This window comes from Oncorhynchus tshawytscha, linkage group LG29 (assembly GCF_018296145.1).
Source record: "Oncorhynchus tshawytscha isolate Ot180627B linkage group LG29, Otsh_v2.0, whole genome shotgun sequence".
NCBI lineage: Eukaryota > Metazoa > Chordata > Actinopteri > Salmoniformes > Salmonidae > Oncorhynchus > Oncorhynchus tshawytscha.
In genome coordinates, this window is record NC_056457.1 from 19924678 (window position 1) to 19939741 (window position 15064).

Consider the following 15064-nt stretch of genomic DNA (forward strand, 5'->3'; position numbering starts at 1 on the left):
TGAGACTAGCAAGGGAAAACATTATGCAAAGTTAATTAGACCTCACTAGCCTCCTCCCTCACTTCTCTCCTTTCACCCCCCCATTCTGTTTTTTATTCTGTTCATCCTCTCCTCTCAAAGTCCCGGGTCACCATAGAGTCCATGCCAACGTGGAGGCTGTGTGTAATTGGTCTAGCGTCACATGGGGCGCCACACTGAAACGGCGCTGGCAGCGCGGCACAAGGAGACCTAATTGGTGTCAGCTGAGGTTGCACGACTGAAACAGTGTTTAGCTTTGTTGCCTCTGCCTCTCTCTCTCTCTCTACCTTCTCTCCCTTTCTGTCTACCTCCCTTTTTTCCCTCTCTCTCTCGCTACCTCCTCTCTCTCTCTGTCACTCACTCACTCACCAGGTGGGTGGTCTGAGTCGTTGGCTGTGGAATGTTTTCTCACCTTTTGTCTCTCTCAAAGCACACAGTCCCACTTCGCTCCCTGCTTTTATAATGACTATGACCATGTTTACAGTCTCTTAGCTCCCTCTCTGCTGTGTTCTGCTCCAATCGGTTCCTGGCTAAGTAGAACTAGTTCTCCATAGGTGTATGCTCCTAGCTGACTGCAATATGACTGTTGGGTCTCTAGGCCATGTAGAGGGGGTGATTTACACCACCTTGGGGGAGACAATCCTCCCAACCACTCCTCCAAACCTCCCTGCCTCTCCTGGACCAGTGTCAGCCACTAAAGATTGTCTCCCAGCCCAACCTCATTTGAATTCCTCTCAAAGGTTTCTCTCTTTTCCCTGGGTAGCTACGAAGTGGCCAGTTAATAGCCCCACTTCTTTCTCTCTCTAAGTATCCTCATTGATTGTTGTGGATTGAATGAAGGAGAGTTAATTGAACACTAAATAGTACTAGAACTACAAAAGTCAAAGAAATAACAACAGTAGTCTGGCCACGATGTGATCTGTACAAACTTTTTTGCTTAGTTTTCAGTTGGTGTCTCAGCAGTTCCATTGCTCGCGGTAAAGCTAAGGCCAGAGGAGATTGTTGCCGATATTAAGCCCGCAGTGAGATCATGGAGACAGTTTTGCCATCAGCACTTTCCAACTCTCCTGAAGGAAAAATAAATGATTATACTCATAATCTGCCAACGCATTGCTTTTAAGTATACAGCACACCAATATGTATTTTTCACTATGATAATCCTGATGGTTGTCCAATAAAGTCTGATATTTTAGCTGGGAAGAAGGGATAGATGAGTGGCAGCCATTTTGTCCGTATTGATGCACATTTCTCTTGATTTTCTTCCAATTCTCAGGACATTTACTAGTGCCCTGGGGGCACCGGGAGAGAAAAATATTTAATTAAGTGGGAGTTGTTTTTCTCAAAATGATATCTAGACGTTGCAGGTAGCCTTGGAGCAGCCATTTGTGCTGGGTTTTGTATTATTTATTGAAGATGCATCGTTCTTCTCCGGTTCCAGCCCCCGAGCTTATGTTTTTCTCTCTTTACTGGCTGTGCCCAGAAAGCAGACACATTTTTCACCCCGGTAATTTGCAGAGAAAATATCAACTTTTGACCTGTTGTCTGGCGGTAAAAAGAATAGTGCTTTATCATAGCATTATCATAAATAGGCTTTTACTGCAACTGCTGTTTATCAGTTTATGCTGCTTGTTCTATTCAGACATAGGCATTATTTCCCTCATTGGCATAATAATGCAAAATTTCAACATTTCAGTTGCTATTTCTTAGTCTGGATTTTCTTCTGGAGTTCTCAATTAGTTCCTATACTTTTAGCCTGGTTTAACCAGACTGAATGCAACACTCACCGCATTGAGTTCAGTCTGGTTTAGCCAGACTTTAATGTACTGTACCTTCACAGGAGGATCTCTTGGTTAGAACTATAATGGGTAAGAACAATGGGAGGCATCTGTCCCAGAGGCACAGTCACCTGGTATACCTGGTGGAGGGAGGGAGGGATAAATCACTGCAGTGACAGCTTCTTAAAGTAATAGCTGGCCTTTAAGGAGGCCCTAAATCTGTGACTTAATGTTCTCCTCAGCTCCTCCTCTTCTCCCACTCTCTCACCTAGCTGCCCTCCGCTTCTCTCTTCTTTCTCTTCATCATACTCATCCTCCACTCTCTTCACTCCTCTTCTTTTCCCTCCCTCCATCTCTGCCCTGCCTTTGGTTCTGTGCAGGGTTCGTAATTAGCCCTCTTATTTCTCGCCTGCCTCTTCACCGTAATTAATATTTTATTACATAGATTTTATCGTTAAATAGCGCTGCGCCAAGAGGGTTCGGGGGGCTCCGGAGAAAGTCAGAAGGGAACTTATTGATGCTGTGGATGTCTGTAATGAGCTATACAGTTCAAAGAACAGAGGCGACTAACATATTCACGGGGACCTGCCCCAATATTCTCAAGCAGTTTATGACCGATCTACTCTCCAATGGATGTGGACTAAGCCAGGGGGAAATGTAATTATTGAATATTGAATAGGCCCAACTATTTATAATGCAGCCTCCAGTTTGGAGAGCACTCAACCCAACCAACTGTGTTATTTCCAAGACAAACGTTGTTTCGGGGCTTTACACAGGTGTGGGCCGTTGGGAATTATGATTGTGGCAAGTGGAGTCAGGACTCTGGAGCTTTCTCGGTTCTTGTTTGCGAGTATTTTCTTCTAGAGATTCTGCTCAGGTGAAAGCAGATGGTTACTTCCTGGAAAGGTCAGAGATCAGCTGAATTTGTTGTACGTTGTCTTTGCACCTCACTCCCCTTTCAGTTCCACTTGACTGTGCATGAGTAACACTCACGATAAACAGCCTTGAAGTTAGGTCAGCTTAACGTTATGCTCCGTTTAAAAGTGACGAAAACAGCAGATGCTGTGCTGTACACTAGAGCCACCCGGTAAAAGCTGCACAAATATTCCATTATGTTATATTATAAAACATCATGGTTAGTTATAAGGATGACAAAATGAGATTAGTTATGATTGTTGATTTGCTTTTAATTATGATTTGTGGGCTGATGGCTTCAGATATCCTGATTAGCCATAACATTTGATAAAATTATATATTTTTTCACATGAACCTTTTTGGGTTGCATTACCATCTCAATTAACTAAAGGATTATTTTGAGCTAATTACAGCAATTATAGTTCTAATGTTGGAGTGTCACAAAGAGGACGGGGATCAAATCAGCAACATTCAAACTCCTATTCAATGTTCATACTCATATTCAATGTTCATACTCATATTCAATGTTCATACTCATATTCAATGTTCATACTCATATTCAATGTTCAAACTCATATTCAATGTTCATACTCATATTCAATGTTCATACTCATATTCAATGTTCATACTCATATTCAATGTTCATACTCATATTCAATGTTCATATTCAATGTTCAAACTCATATTCCGTGTTCATACTCATATTCAATGTTCATACTTACATTCAATGTTCAAACTCACATTCAATGTTCATACTCCCGTTCAATGTTCATACTCACATTCAGTGTTCATACTCATGTTCAATGTCCATACTCATATTCAATGTTCATACTCATATTTAGTGTTCATATTCAATGTTCATACTCATATTCAATGTTCAAACTCATATTCAATGTTCAAACTCATATTCAGTGTTCATATTCAGTGTTCAGTGTTTATATTCAGTGTTCAAACTCATATTCAGTGTTCATACTCATATTCAATGTTCATATTCAATGTTCAAACTCATAGTCTGTGTTCATACTCATATTCAATGTTCATACTCAACTTATTATGGAAGGTAGTATCTGCTCTTGAATTATCAGAGTACCGATTGTATATCTGTTCACACACCTTAACCTCATTACCAGTGACGCTGGTCCATTTGCCTCAATGCAATGCAAACTCCTCTCTCCCTCTCTACTCTGTCTACAACCAGACTTTGATAAAGGAGAAGTGAGTGAGAAGAGTGTTTTGACCTTTTAGGTGTTTGAATTATTTAAAGGACAAATAGTGGAGGCCAGGGTACTTTCGAGCTCATTTGTCTTGGTGCTGCTCTTTAGGAGGGAGAAAAGAGAGGCTGAATCGTTCCCTCTTATTTAGCTGCTTCTGTTCTGCTGTATTGCGCTCCACTGTGTTCGTGGACTAACACACACACATTGGACTAATAGAGAGAGACCCACCTGGCTCCCTCCCTGCCTGCCTGGGCCTACTTGTCATTTCACCTCCATGTTCATTTGTTCCTTCCCTCCCTCCCTGCCAATATCCCAATCTATTGCATTGGAAAAAGGCTTTGGACTTGGGCTTACTTGATCCGTCACCCGCATACTGAAAAAGTACTTTGTCTCCCAGCCAATCCTTATCCAGTTCCTATTAATATTGCCTATTGCCTCTGCCGCTTCCCACGGCTTTCTACCCTGCTCTAATTTCTCACCAGAAAGCCTGGTTCAGGGTTGGATCATGGATGTTGATCTCTCTTCTTATAATAAACTTAATTCCAGGCCTGACACGGAATAGGGGGCTGATGCGCTAGTAGGAACCTTTTTCATATCATTATTATTTGGTACACACTTACAGCCGCGCGCTCATCCCCAGCCAGTGTCAGGGGTTCAGTCGTCAAATATCCTGGCAGAGAGCAAGCCGGGAACGCTTGCACAGTTCCCCCTTTTATTTTATGCCATTTAAATCCCTCCACATAGATGGGATATTGCCCGCCCGACTGCTATCGCTATAGCGCACTGTAAATGAGATGGCGGTCTATTTCTCTGGGTTGCTAGGCTGCAGGCTTTACTGAGTTAATTAAAGCTGGGCTGTGTTCGCTAAGTCAGAGAGAGAGGAAGAGGGAGAGACCCCCTTGCCAATACTAAAGCGTGTCACCACCTCCGCCAACCTCAAGTGCGAGAGTCTCTCTCATCCCAATGCTAACAGATTTTTGCTTCTATTCAGTACAGTATATTATGGAAACCTATGGAGCATGTATTGTATAGAATACAAAAGCGCTCATTGCAAGGCTAAACACTACATGATCAGGGGTACGTGGACACCTGCATGTCGAACATCTCATTCAAAAATCATGGGCATTAATATGAAGTTTGCCCCCCCCTTTGATGCTATAACAGTCTCCACTCTTCTGGGAAGGCTTTCCACTAGATGTTGGAACATTGCTGCAGGGACTTGCTTCCATTCAGCTACAAGAGCATTAGTGAGGTCGGGCACTGATGTTGGGCGATTAGGCCTGGCTCGCAGTCGGCGTTTCAATTCATCCCAAAGGTGTTCGATGGGGTTGAGGTCATGGCTCTGTGCAGGCCAGTCAAATTCTTCCACACCAATCTCCACAAACTATTTCTGTATGGAACTTGCTTTGTGTACGGGGGGCACGAATCAGCCTGACTAACCGTGTCTGTATGTAGCCTCGCTACTTTTATTGCCTCGCTACTGTATATAGTCGTTTAACTGTTTTATTTCTTTAACTACCTATTGTTCACCTAATACCTTTTTTGCACTATTGGTTAGAGCTTGTGAGTAAGCATTTCACTGTACCTGTTGTATTCGGCTCACCTGACAAACTTTTATTTGATTTGTCATACTGAAACAGGAAAAGGCCTTCCCCAAACTGTTGCCAGAATGTTGGAAGCACAGAATTGTCTAGGATGTCATTGAATGCTGTAGTGTTAAGATTTCCCTTCACTGGAACTAAGGGGCCTAGCCCGAACCATGAAAACAGCCCCAGACCATTATTCCTCCTCCACCAAACTTTACAGTTGGCAGTATACATTCAGGCAGGTGGCATTGTCCTGGTATCCGCCAAACCCAGATTTGTTCATCGGACTGCCAGATGGCATGATTCATCACTCCAAGTCCAATGGCGAGCTTTACACCACTCAATGGCGAGCTTTACACCACTCAAGCTGACACGTGGCATTGCTCATGGTGATCCCATTTCATGAAGCTCTCGACAAACAGTTCTTGTGCTGACGTTGCTTCCAGAGACTGTTCAGAACTCAGTAGTGAGTGTTGCAACCGTGGACAGACGATTATATATGTGCTACGCGCAACAGCGTTTCTACATACAACAGCGGTTCTGTTCTGTGAGCTTGTGTGGGCTACCACTTTGCGGCTGAGCCGTTGTTGCTCCTAGATGTTTCCACTTCACAATAACAGCACTTACAGTTGACTGAGGCAGCACAAGCAGGGCAGAAATTTGGCGAACTAACTTGTTGGAAACGTGGCATGCTATGGCGGTGCCACGTTGAAAGTCACTGAGGAGTCATGCTTTGTTGTTTTACTTTTAACATTTGCATATGTTTTCTAATAAAAGGGTAGACTGCAGGACTTGAGGTTGCTCGTGTTTTCAGTGGAGAAACACAAACTGCAGCTCATGTAAACTATGCCCTTTGAACTAGTGGAAATGGGATTCTGTCATCGTTAATTAACGTGTTCCGTATTTTTCTCAATCTGGTTCAGTTTGGCAATTTCATTAATACACAATAATGGATTAAAGATACAACCAAGGAAAATCGAAACCTAGCAGGCAGAGATTTCTTTGATCCTTTCAGGTTTGAAAAGATGTGGCCTTGACATACAGTATATAATGATGAGCCAGGAACCAAATAAAGACACAAATGAAACTGTGGAGTTAACATTCATGGAACTGCCAAAGTAATGGAATACACTTGAGTAATGAGGGTTACAAAGTATATTGCATGTGCTTCCAAACAGGTGTTGTGTCTTGTGGTTGCTGAGTTAATTAAGCCCTTACGATCATTTATAAAAATTCTAGGCACACTATTATTTTGGCCATTATTTTGGCTGCCGTGGCTATGCCCCCATAGGATGACAATGCCCCTATCCACAGGGCAGGAGTGGTCACTGAATGGTTTGATGAGCATGAAAATGATGTAAACCATATGCCGTGGCCATCTCAGTCACCAGATCTCAACCCAATTGAACACTTATGGGAGATTCTGGAGCGGCGCCTGAGACAGCGTTTTCAACCACCATCAACAAAACACCACATTAGGGAATGTTTTGTGTGAAGAATGGTGTCACGTCTCTCCAATATATTTCCAGACACTTGTAGAATCCAAGGTGCATTGAAGCTGTTCTGGCTCATGGTGGCCCAATGCCCTATTAAGGCACTTTATGGTGGCGTTTTCTTTATCTTGGCATTTACCTGTAAATTGACCTCTGCCGAGTCCACAACAATCAAATCTTCTGTTCTTCAAGGGAAATGGGAAGGGAGCCTGTGCTGCGATTTCCACTCTTGGACGTTAACAAGGCAACACCACATACTATCCATTATATAGACTAGATACTCCGCTCTAACAATGAAAAATGGCTTCAAAAATGGAAGGCAGTTGGGAAGAGGCAAGATCAGGTGGGACCATTCAAGCCAATGAGGGCAGATACGCTAGTTACCACAGCCACAAAGTCATGGGCTAATGGGCTATATCGTAAAAATTAATGAAAGCAAACATTTTGCTTTTTGATCAGAATTTAGGGTTAGGCGTAAGGTTAGCAGTGTGGTTAGGTTTAAAATCACATTTTAAGAAGAGTAATTGTAGAAATAGTTGGGGATTATGACTTTGTGGCTGTGGTAACTAGTGACAACCAGGCACAACTCCGATAGGTTTTTTTTTCTCAAAGTTGCCAGGATGTCGTGTGTTCTACTTGTATCAGTACACTCGTAACAACCAAATCATTACGAAACTTCTATTCGACCAAATAAGCCACACAGCAAATAAGCCATACAAAAAATATATGAACCAAATTCGACACTCATTGACCTCCATACAAAAACTCCTTGCTTGGTGAGCGAAATAAACATAAAAACTCAACCTGCTGGAGAAGAGGTTTTTGGGCCCAGTTATCTTCCTCTCTGGCGACACTCCATCTTAACTGCTCCTCCACATTTACTGGATTGGTTGAACAGTGCAGAAGAGAACCTCCCCCAACAGTAGTATTCTTCTCATCAAGACCAGTATGTCGGGGATAATTTTCAGGCAATACTTATACACCTGCTACATAATGTTACCTGTGAAATGTAGTCCTTATTTTACATAGATTCTTTTGTGTTATTTTGATGTTGTTGTTTTTTTTGGGGGGGGGGGTGGATTACTGGGATGCACTTCAATTTGTTGTTAAAAGGGCTAAATACGTACATTTAATTGATTGATCTTTTTCTCCCTTTCCCCGGCAGTAAGTACCAGGTGGTTGTGGAGGAAGAGCGCCCCCGGCGGGCACGAAGGGTGGCAGAGATTCTGCGCTGCTACCCGGTGCCCATCCACTTCCAGAACGCCACCGTGCTCAACTCACAGTATTACTTCACGGCCGAGCTGCCCATGGGCGACATCAAAACCCCCTTACCCTTCTGCATCGGAGACAACCGCACCTACAACGGCTACTGGAACGCCCCCCTCCTCCCCCACAAGAGCTACAGCATCTACTACCAGGCTGTCAGCACAGCCAATGGGGTGAGTGCTTGGGGAGATGTTGGGGTGGGGATTGGCTGCTGGGATATGTCCCAGAGGCTGCTTATCGATTGGTTGGCTTGACATGTCAGTCATAGCTCGTTCACGCCCCACAACAAGGTTGGATGTGAAACTGATTCAATGTCTTTTAACTGATGCTTTTAACAGCTTTACAAAAGCCCATTTTGAATTCATTTGCACTTATTGTTAATATCTGATATTGAACCCCTTAACCTAAATAGTCCTCATTTTGAAAAGAAAATTGCCTCTTATTTAAAAGCACCAAGTAGAAATAGGATGTTCACATCTATGTGGCATTATGGAACCGTCTGATGGATTGCTATTTTTAAGTGCGTTCTTTCTTGGTCATCTACATTTTGTCCCACGCCCTCACAGCAAGGGTTAACATGACCACTCTCATCCGCTGTCACCTACTACTGTAGGAGACAACATTGCCACCAAAAACCTACATAAAGTTCAACCCACCACTAAAGTTCCATCACTTCCCCATTCACAGCCACTGTGAAAACACCGGTCTGAAACAGACAGCAGAGCAAACTGTACGAGTGCGGAAAATGAAGATCAATGAACAGGCACAACAAGACTCTCCTTCAAGGCCTATTTGATAACCAATCCTGCATCATAATGGTCAATAACCCAGTATTCCAACCAACCCAATTATACCCCTCCCTCCTAACCGCTATAGTGCACTGTCTGTGTGGGAGTACAGGCCAGCACAGCCAGAGGCCAGACAACCCTTTTATCAATGACCTGCTGCTCAGATAGTAAAAAATTCAAGTACGGCCATTCACAAATGCATTAGACACTTTGGCCTAATTGGAAAAAATTTAACTATCCACCATATCCCCTTTTAAATGCTAATAAATTAGTCCTAATGAAAAGCCCATCCTTTTTCCTCCTCTCCTCCGCTCTCTTCCTCTCCTCCGCTCTCTTCCTCTCCTCTGCTCTCTTCCTCTCCTCTGCTCTCTTCCTCTCCTCTGCTCTCTTACTCTCCTCTGCTCTCTTCCTCTCCTCTGCTCTCTTCCTCTCCTCCGCTCTCTTCCTCTCCTCCGCTCTCTTCCTCTCCTCCGCTCTCTTCCTCTCCTCTGCTCTCTTCCTCTCCTCCGCTCTCTTCCTCTCCTCCGCTCTCTTCCTCTCCTCCGCTCTCTTCCTCTCCTCCGCTCTCTTCCTCTCCTCCACTCTCTTCCTCTCCTCTGCTCTCTTCCTCTCCTCTGCTCTCTTCCTCTCCTCTGCTCTCTTCCTCTCCTCTGCTCTCTTCCTCTCCTCTGCTCTCTTCCTCTCCTCCGCTCTCTTCCTCTCCTCCGCTTTCCTCCTCTCCTCCGCTTTCCTCCTCTCCTCCGCTTTCCTCCTTTCCTCTGCTCTCAAACTCGGGCCATTAGATAATTCACTGCCTCTAATTGGAGAAAGACTATCCAGGGGGTTGGGTGGGTGGGTGGGTGAGACCAGGCTTGTCTCGTCTCGGTGCTTTGGTCTCACCTTCTGGTGGGGGGAGCAGGGATACACACTAACCCCCTAATAGAGGTCTGGGAGAGGAGTGGGATGTTACGCCGTCTGACTCCTACTATTGCTAATAGGGTGCTGTGGGGCAGTAGGGGAGCAGCTAGCGGTACAGCTCTGTGTGTGTCTGATAATACGCACACATTACCGTTGAATCCTCTGTGTGTGTTTGAGTCTCTGATAATACACACACATTACAGTTGAATCCTCTGTGTGTGTATGTGAGTCTCTGATAATACACACACATTACAGTTGAATCCTCTGTGTGTGTATGTGAGTCTCTGATAATACACACACATTACAGTTGAATCCTCTGTGTGTAACGGCTGTTGGAAGGAGTGGAGGACCAAGGTGTAGCGTGGTACGTGTTCATCTCTATTTATTGAACTGAACATTGATTAACAAACATAACAAAGAGAATAAACAAAAACCGAAACAGTTCTGTCTGGTGCAGAAAGACACAAAACAGAAAACAACTACCCACAAAAACCCTGTGGGGAAAAGCTACCTAAGTATGGTTCCCAATCAGAGACAACGATCGACAGCTGTCCCTGATTGAGAACCATACCCGGCCAAAACAAAGAAACACAAACATAGAAAAAGAACATGGAATGCCCACCCAAATCACACCCTGACCAACCCAAAAATAGAGGCATAAAAATCTCTCTACGGTCAGGGCATGACTGTGAGTCTCTGATAATACACACATTACAGTTGAATCCTCTGTGTGTTTATATGAGTCTCTGATAATACACACACATTACAGTAGAAGCCTCTGTGCTGACATTTTAAACAGGAGACAGTTTCCCCACAAATTGCTGGGGAGGCTAGAGAGTAGATCAGTAGGTCCTGGGTCTCTCTTATGAGTAGAGAGAGAGGAGGGGAGGGAGGGAGAGAGACTGAAAACAACAACATTTCCCTTCCCCTCAGCCTTTTGTCCTCAGTTCAGATCAGAGAAAGGACACCAGCCTCCATGAGGCAGACTGGCATATTGGAGGGAAAACGGCATTTAATACTGAATTTAGCTGTAAGACCTAACTGAACATGGAGATGATCACATTTTGTTAGTTTAAGCCAGGTATTCTAATCCTAGATTCTAAGTGATCCGAATCATTCTAACTAAATTACAGCCAGCTATTCCATTTACATGCTAGTATCTCATTAAGTGCTGGTGTCATTTGCCATATGGCAGGATCTGGCTCCAATGTCATCAAGCAGCCCTAGTAGACAAGTCTCTTCTTTTCGTCCCCTTGTTGCTCCAGAGCTTTCTCCACTCCCCACCTGAGTCCCACACTCACACCATCCTCCTGGTTGTTTTAATTATTCAACACACTCCACAGTTTAATTTGTCGTCTCCTCAATAATGCAACAAGCCACACAAGAGCATTTTGCTGTCATAAAACACGGGGGGATTTAAGCATAAGCCCCAAGTCACTTTCCTCAACCGCTTGAATATTCATGCGTCGTTGCTTTTCTGTGTTTGTTGCTTCCACATTTGTAAGACGAGCGAAAGCAAAACCGGGGTGGGTGAGCGTGGTTCAACAGTTATTAGGTTCCCAGTCACAGCCATACTCTGTCCACCATCACAGGGTGATTTACAGTATAGCTAGCTCCACTATGGACATTTGAGGTGTGCACACCCACATCTAATGTATACTGTATGTGCATATGTTCCTGTGAATATCTCTGTGTACATACTGTATGTGCCCACTTGTATGTGAACACGTGTGTATGGAGCCTGAAGGTCGTGCTTGACTCTGGCTATAAACTGTAGAGAACACACAGGCATGGTGTAGTTGCAGACTAGTCTCTGACAGCTGGCTGCTAGATGCCAGGCGGAGGTGCTGATCCACAGCCTCTCTCTCTCTCCCCTTTGTTTTACACCCCAGTCTGTCTCAGCAGATTGGAACGAGCACAGCCTGACTGAGGCAGCAGGCCCTACACAGCCCTGACAGCTACATATGTTGCAATTTGTTGTGGCTGAGAACTGATGCCTTTTCCCATTTTTGTCCCTCTCTTTCTTTCTTTCTTTTTTTCTCCCCTTACAGGAGACCAAAATCGATTGTGTACGAGTGGCCACTAAAGGTAGGACTGGCCCCGTTGCATGAACGTAATCTACCCACCGTTGATTGAAATGTGTTTCCCCTCTATCACACACACACACACACACACACACACACACACCTGAATGTTGCCAAGGTTTATTTTGGTGCGACCACAGGACTATAATGCTGTTCGCAGCTTTTCTTCTTATCGGCTACTCATGCTTTTCAGAGACTAATGTTTGGTCACTCACCTTGCTTCCTCTCACTCAATTTGATAGTGTACTTGTGTAAAGTGTTGTTAGGTTCTAATTCTCAGAGTACAAACTCAAAGGACACTATGAAAGCTCAAACAAAAGTTTATTCTTCTCAGAGGGTCAATACAGCTGCATTAGACAAAGACAGGGTTTCATCCGTGGTAGTGTACATACCCCACTCCTCCTTATCATTAGACAAAGACAGGGTTTCATCCGTGGTAGTGTACATACCCCACTCCTCCTTATCATTAGACAAAGACAGGGTTTCATCCGTGGTAGTGTACATACCCCACTCCTCCTTATCATTAGACAAAGACAGGGTTTCATCCGTGGTAGTGTACATACCCCACTCCTCCTTATCATTAGACAAAGACAGGGTTTCATCCGTGGTAGTGTACATACCCCACTCCTCCTTATCATTAGACAAAGACAGGGTTTCATCCGTGGTAGTGTACATACCCCACTCCTCCTTATCATTAGACAAAGACAGGGTTTCATCCATGGTAGTGTACATACCCCACTCCTCCTTATCATTAGACAAAGACAGGGTTTTATCCGTGGTAGTGTACATACCCCACTCCTTATCATTAGACAAAGACAGGGTTTCATCCGTGGTAGTGTACATACCCCACTCCTCCTTATCATTAGACAAAGACAGGGTTTCATCCGTGGTGGTGTACATACCCCACTCCTCCTTATCATTAGACAAAGACAGGGTTTCATCCGTGGTGGTGTACATACCCCACTCCTCCTTATCATTAGACAAAGACAGGGTTTCATCCGTGGTAGTGTACATACCCCACTCCTCCTTATCATTAGACAAAGACAGGGTTTCATCCGTGGTAGTGTACATACCCCACTCCTCCTTATCATTAGACAAAGACAGGGTTTCATCCGTGGTAGTGTACATACCCCACTCCTTATCATTAGACAAAGACAGGGTTTCATCCGTGGTAGTGTACATACCCCACTCCTCCTTATCATTAGACAAAGACAGGGTTTCATCCGTGGTAGTGTACATACCCCACTCCTCCTTATCATTAGACAAAGACAGGGTTTCATCCGTGGTAGTGTACATACCCCACTCCTCCTTATCATTAGACAAAGACAGGGTTTCATCCGTGGTAGTGTACATACCCCACTCCTCCTTATCATTAGACAAAGACAGGGTTTCATCCGTGGTAGTATACATACCCAACTCCTCCTTATCATTAGACAAAGACAGGGTTTCATCCATGGTAGTGTACATACCCCACTCCTCCTTATCATTAGACAAAGACAGGGTTTCATCCGTGGTAGTGTACATACCCCACTCCTCCTTATCATTAGACAAAGACAGGGTTTCATCCATGGTAGTGTACATACCCCACTCCTCCTTATCATTAGACAAAGACAGGGTTTCATCCGTGGTAGTGTACATACCCCACTCCTCCTTATCATTAGACAAAGACAGGGTTTCATCCGTGGTAGTATACATACCCCACTACTCCTTATCATTAGACATTGCATCCTTATTTTGCTAGGCAGGGACCTAAGTGATATGTGCCTTAAACGGTTCCTCCCCTTGTCAGTACTGCACTCAGCCCCTCCCAAGCTTCCTTATGGCACCCCTGATGTCTCTATTATACCTAATGATTAATAATATAACTAATGATTTAATAATAGTTCAAGCTTAAAAATCCAAACCTATCAGTGTTAAGTCATAAGCATTGGGCATTTTCCTATTAACAATGTCCTCTACGCAAAAGCTTAAGTCACATTATGCACACAACAGTAGCAGATTAAGTTTTAAGTAATATTAATAGATTAAGTTTTAAGTAATAACTTAAGTCACTTTTTTTATCTTAGACCTTGCAGTATTCAGTCAAATACATTTTTGTTTTCTAACAGAACCAAAAAATTCCCACCAAAATAAATGAAGTTACTATTCCACTCTAAAGACTGTAACCTGTCCATTAGTCAGTAGCACACCTACCAGTGTGGTTGTTGGCTATACCATGTCTAGTGCTAGTAGCCTCCAGGCCATAGGACTAAGCTTTGCTAGCCAAAAGGCATGTGCCCAAACTTTCACAAACCGCCTCCCCATCATTGGAGATGTGTACCAATCGTAGGAAAGGGGAAACATTTACACTACCTGTCAAAAGTTTTAGAACACCTACTCTTTCAAGGGTTTTTCTTTATTTTGACTATTTTCTACATTGTAGAATAATAGTGAAGACCTCAAAACTATGAAATAACACTTATGGAATCATGTAGTAACCAAAAAAGGTGTTAAACAAATCAAAAATCAATGTTATATTTCAGATTCTTCAAATAGCCTGTATACCCCCCTACCTATTTACAACACAACTGATTGGCTCAAATGCATTAAGAAGGAAATCAATTCCACAAATAAATGTTTAACAAGACACACCTGTCACATTTCAGGTGACTATCTCATGAAGCTGGTTGAGAGAATGCCAAGAGTGTGCAAAGCTGTCATCAAGGCAAAGGATAGCTACTTTGAAGAATCTCAAATAGTAAATATATTTAGATTTGTTTAACACTTTTTTTGGTTACTACATGATTCCATATGTGATATTTCATAGTTTTGATGTCTTGACTATTCTACAAACTTTTGACCGGTAGTGTATATTGGCGGCAGATGGTCAGAGTTCTCATTGCCCCCCTATTTTCTGACCCCCCCCCTTGAAACATTAGCATATTAGATACCAGTGGTGCTACTTAGCAAGCCGCACCATCCATTCTCTACCACTAGCCAGGCGTTGGTGCGTCGCTGCTCTGCAATGTAATTGTGTACAGATGGTAGA

At 43.6% G+C, this 15064-nt stretch overlaps 1 protein-coding gene across 16 annotated transcripts in view; it reads left to right on the forward strand.

Moving 5' to 3' along the window:
* The window catches only part of LOC112227775 (receptor-type tyrosine-protein phosphatase mu-like), a 316891-nt gene that overhangs the window by 189716 nt on the left and 112111 nt on the right, over positions 1 to 15064 (forward strand). For all 16 annotated transcript variants that reach the window (XM_042308521.1, XM_042308523.1, XM_042308526.1 and 13 more), the window contains exons 12-13: positions 8167 to 8440; positions 12004 to 12040. In XM_042308521.1, the coding sequence (XP_042164455.1) occupies positions 8167 to 8440; positions 12004 to 12040 (311 nt within the window). The remainder of the gene's footprint in view (positions 1 to 8166; positions 8441 to 12003; positions 12041 to 15064) is intronic.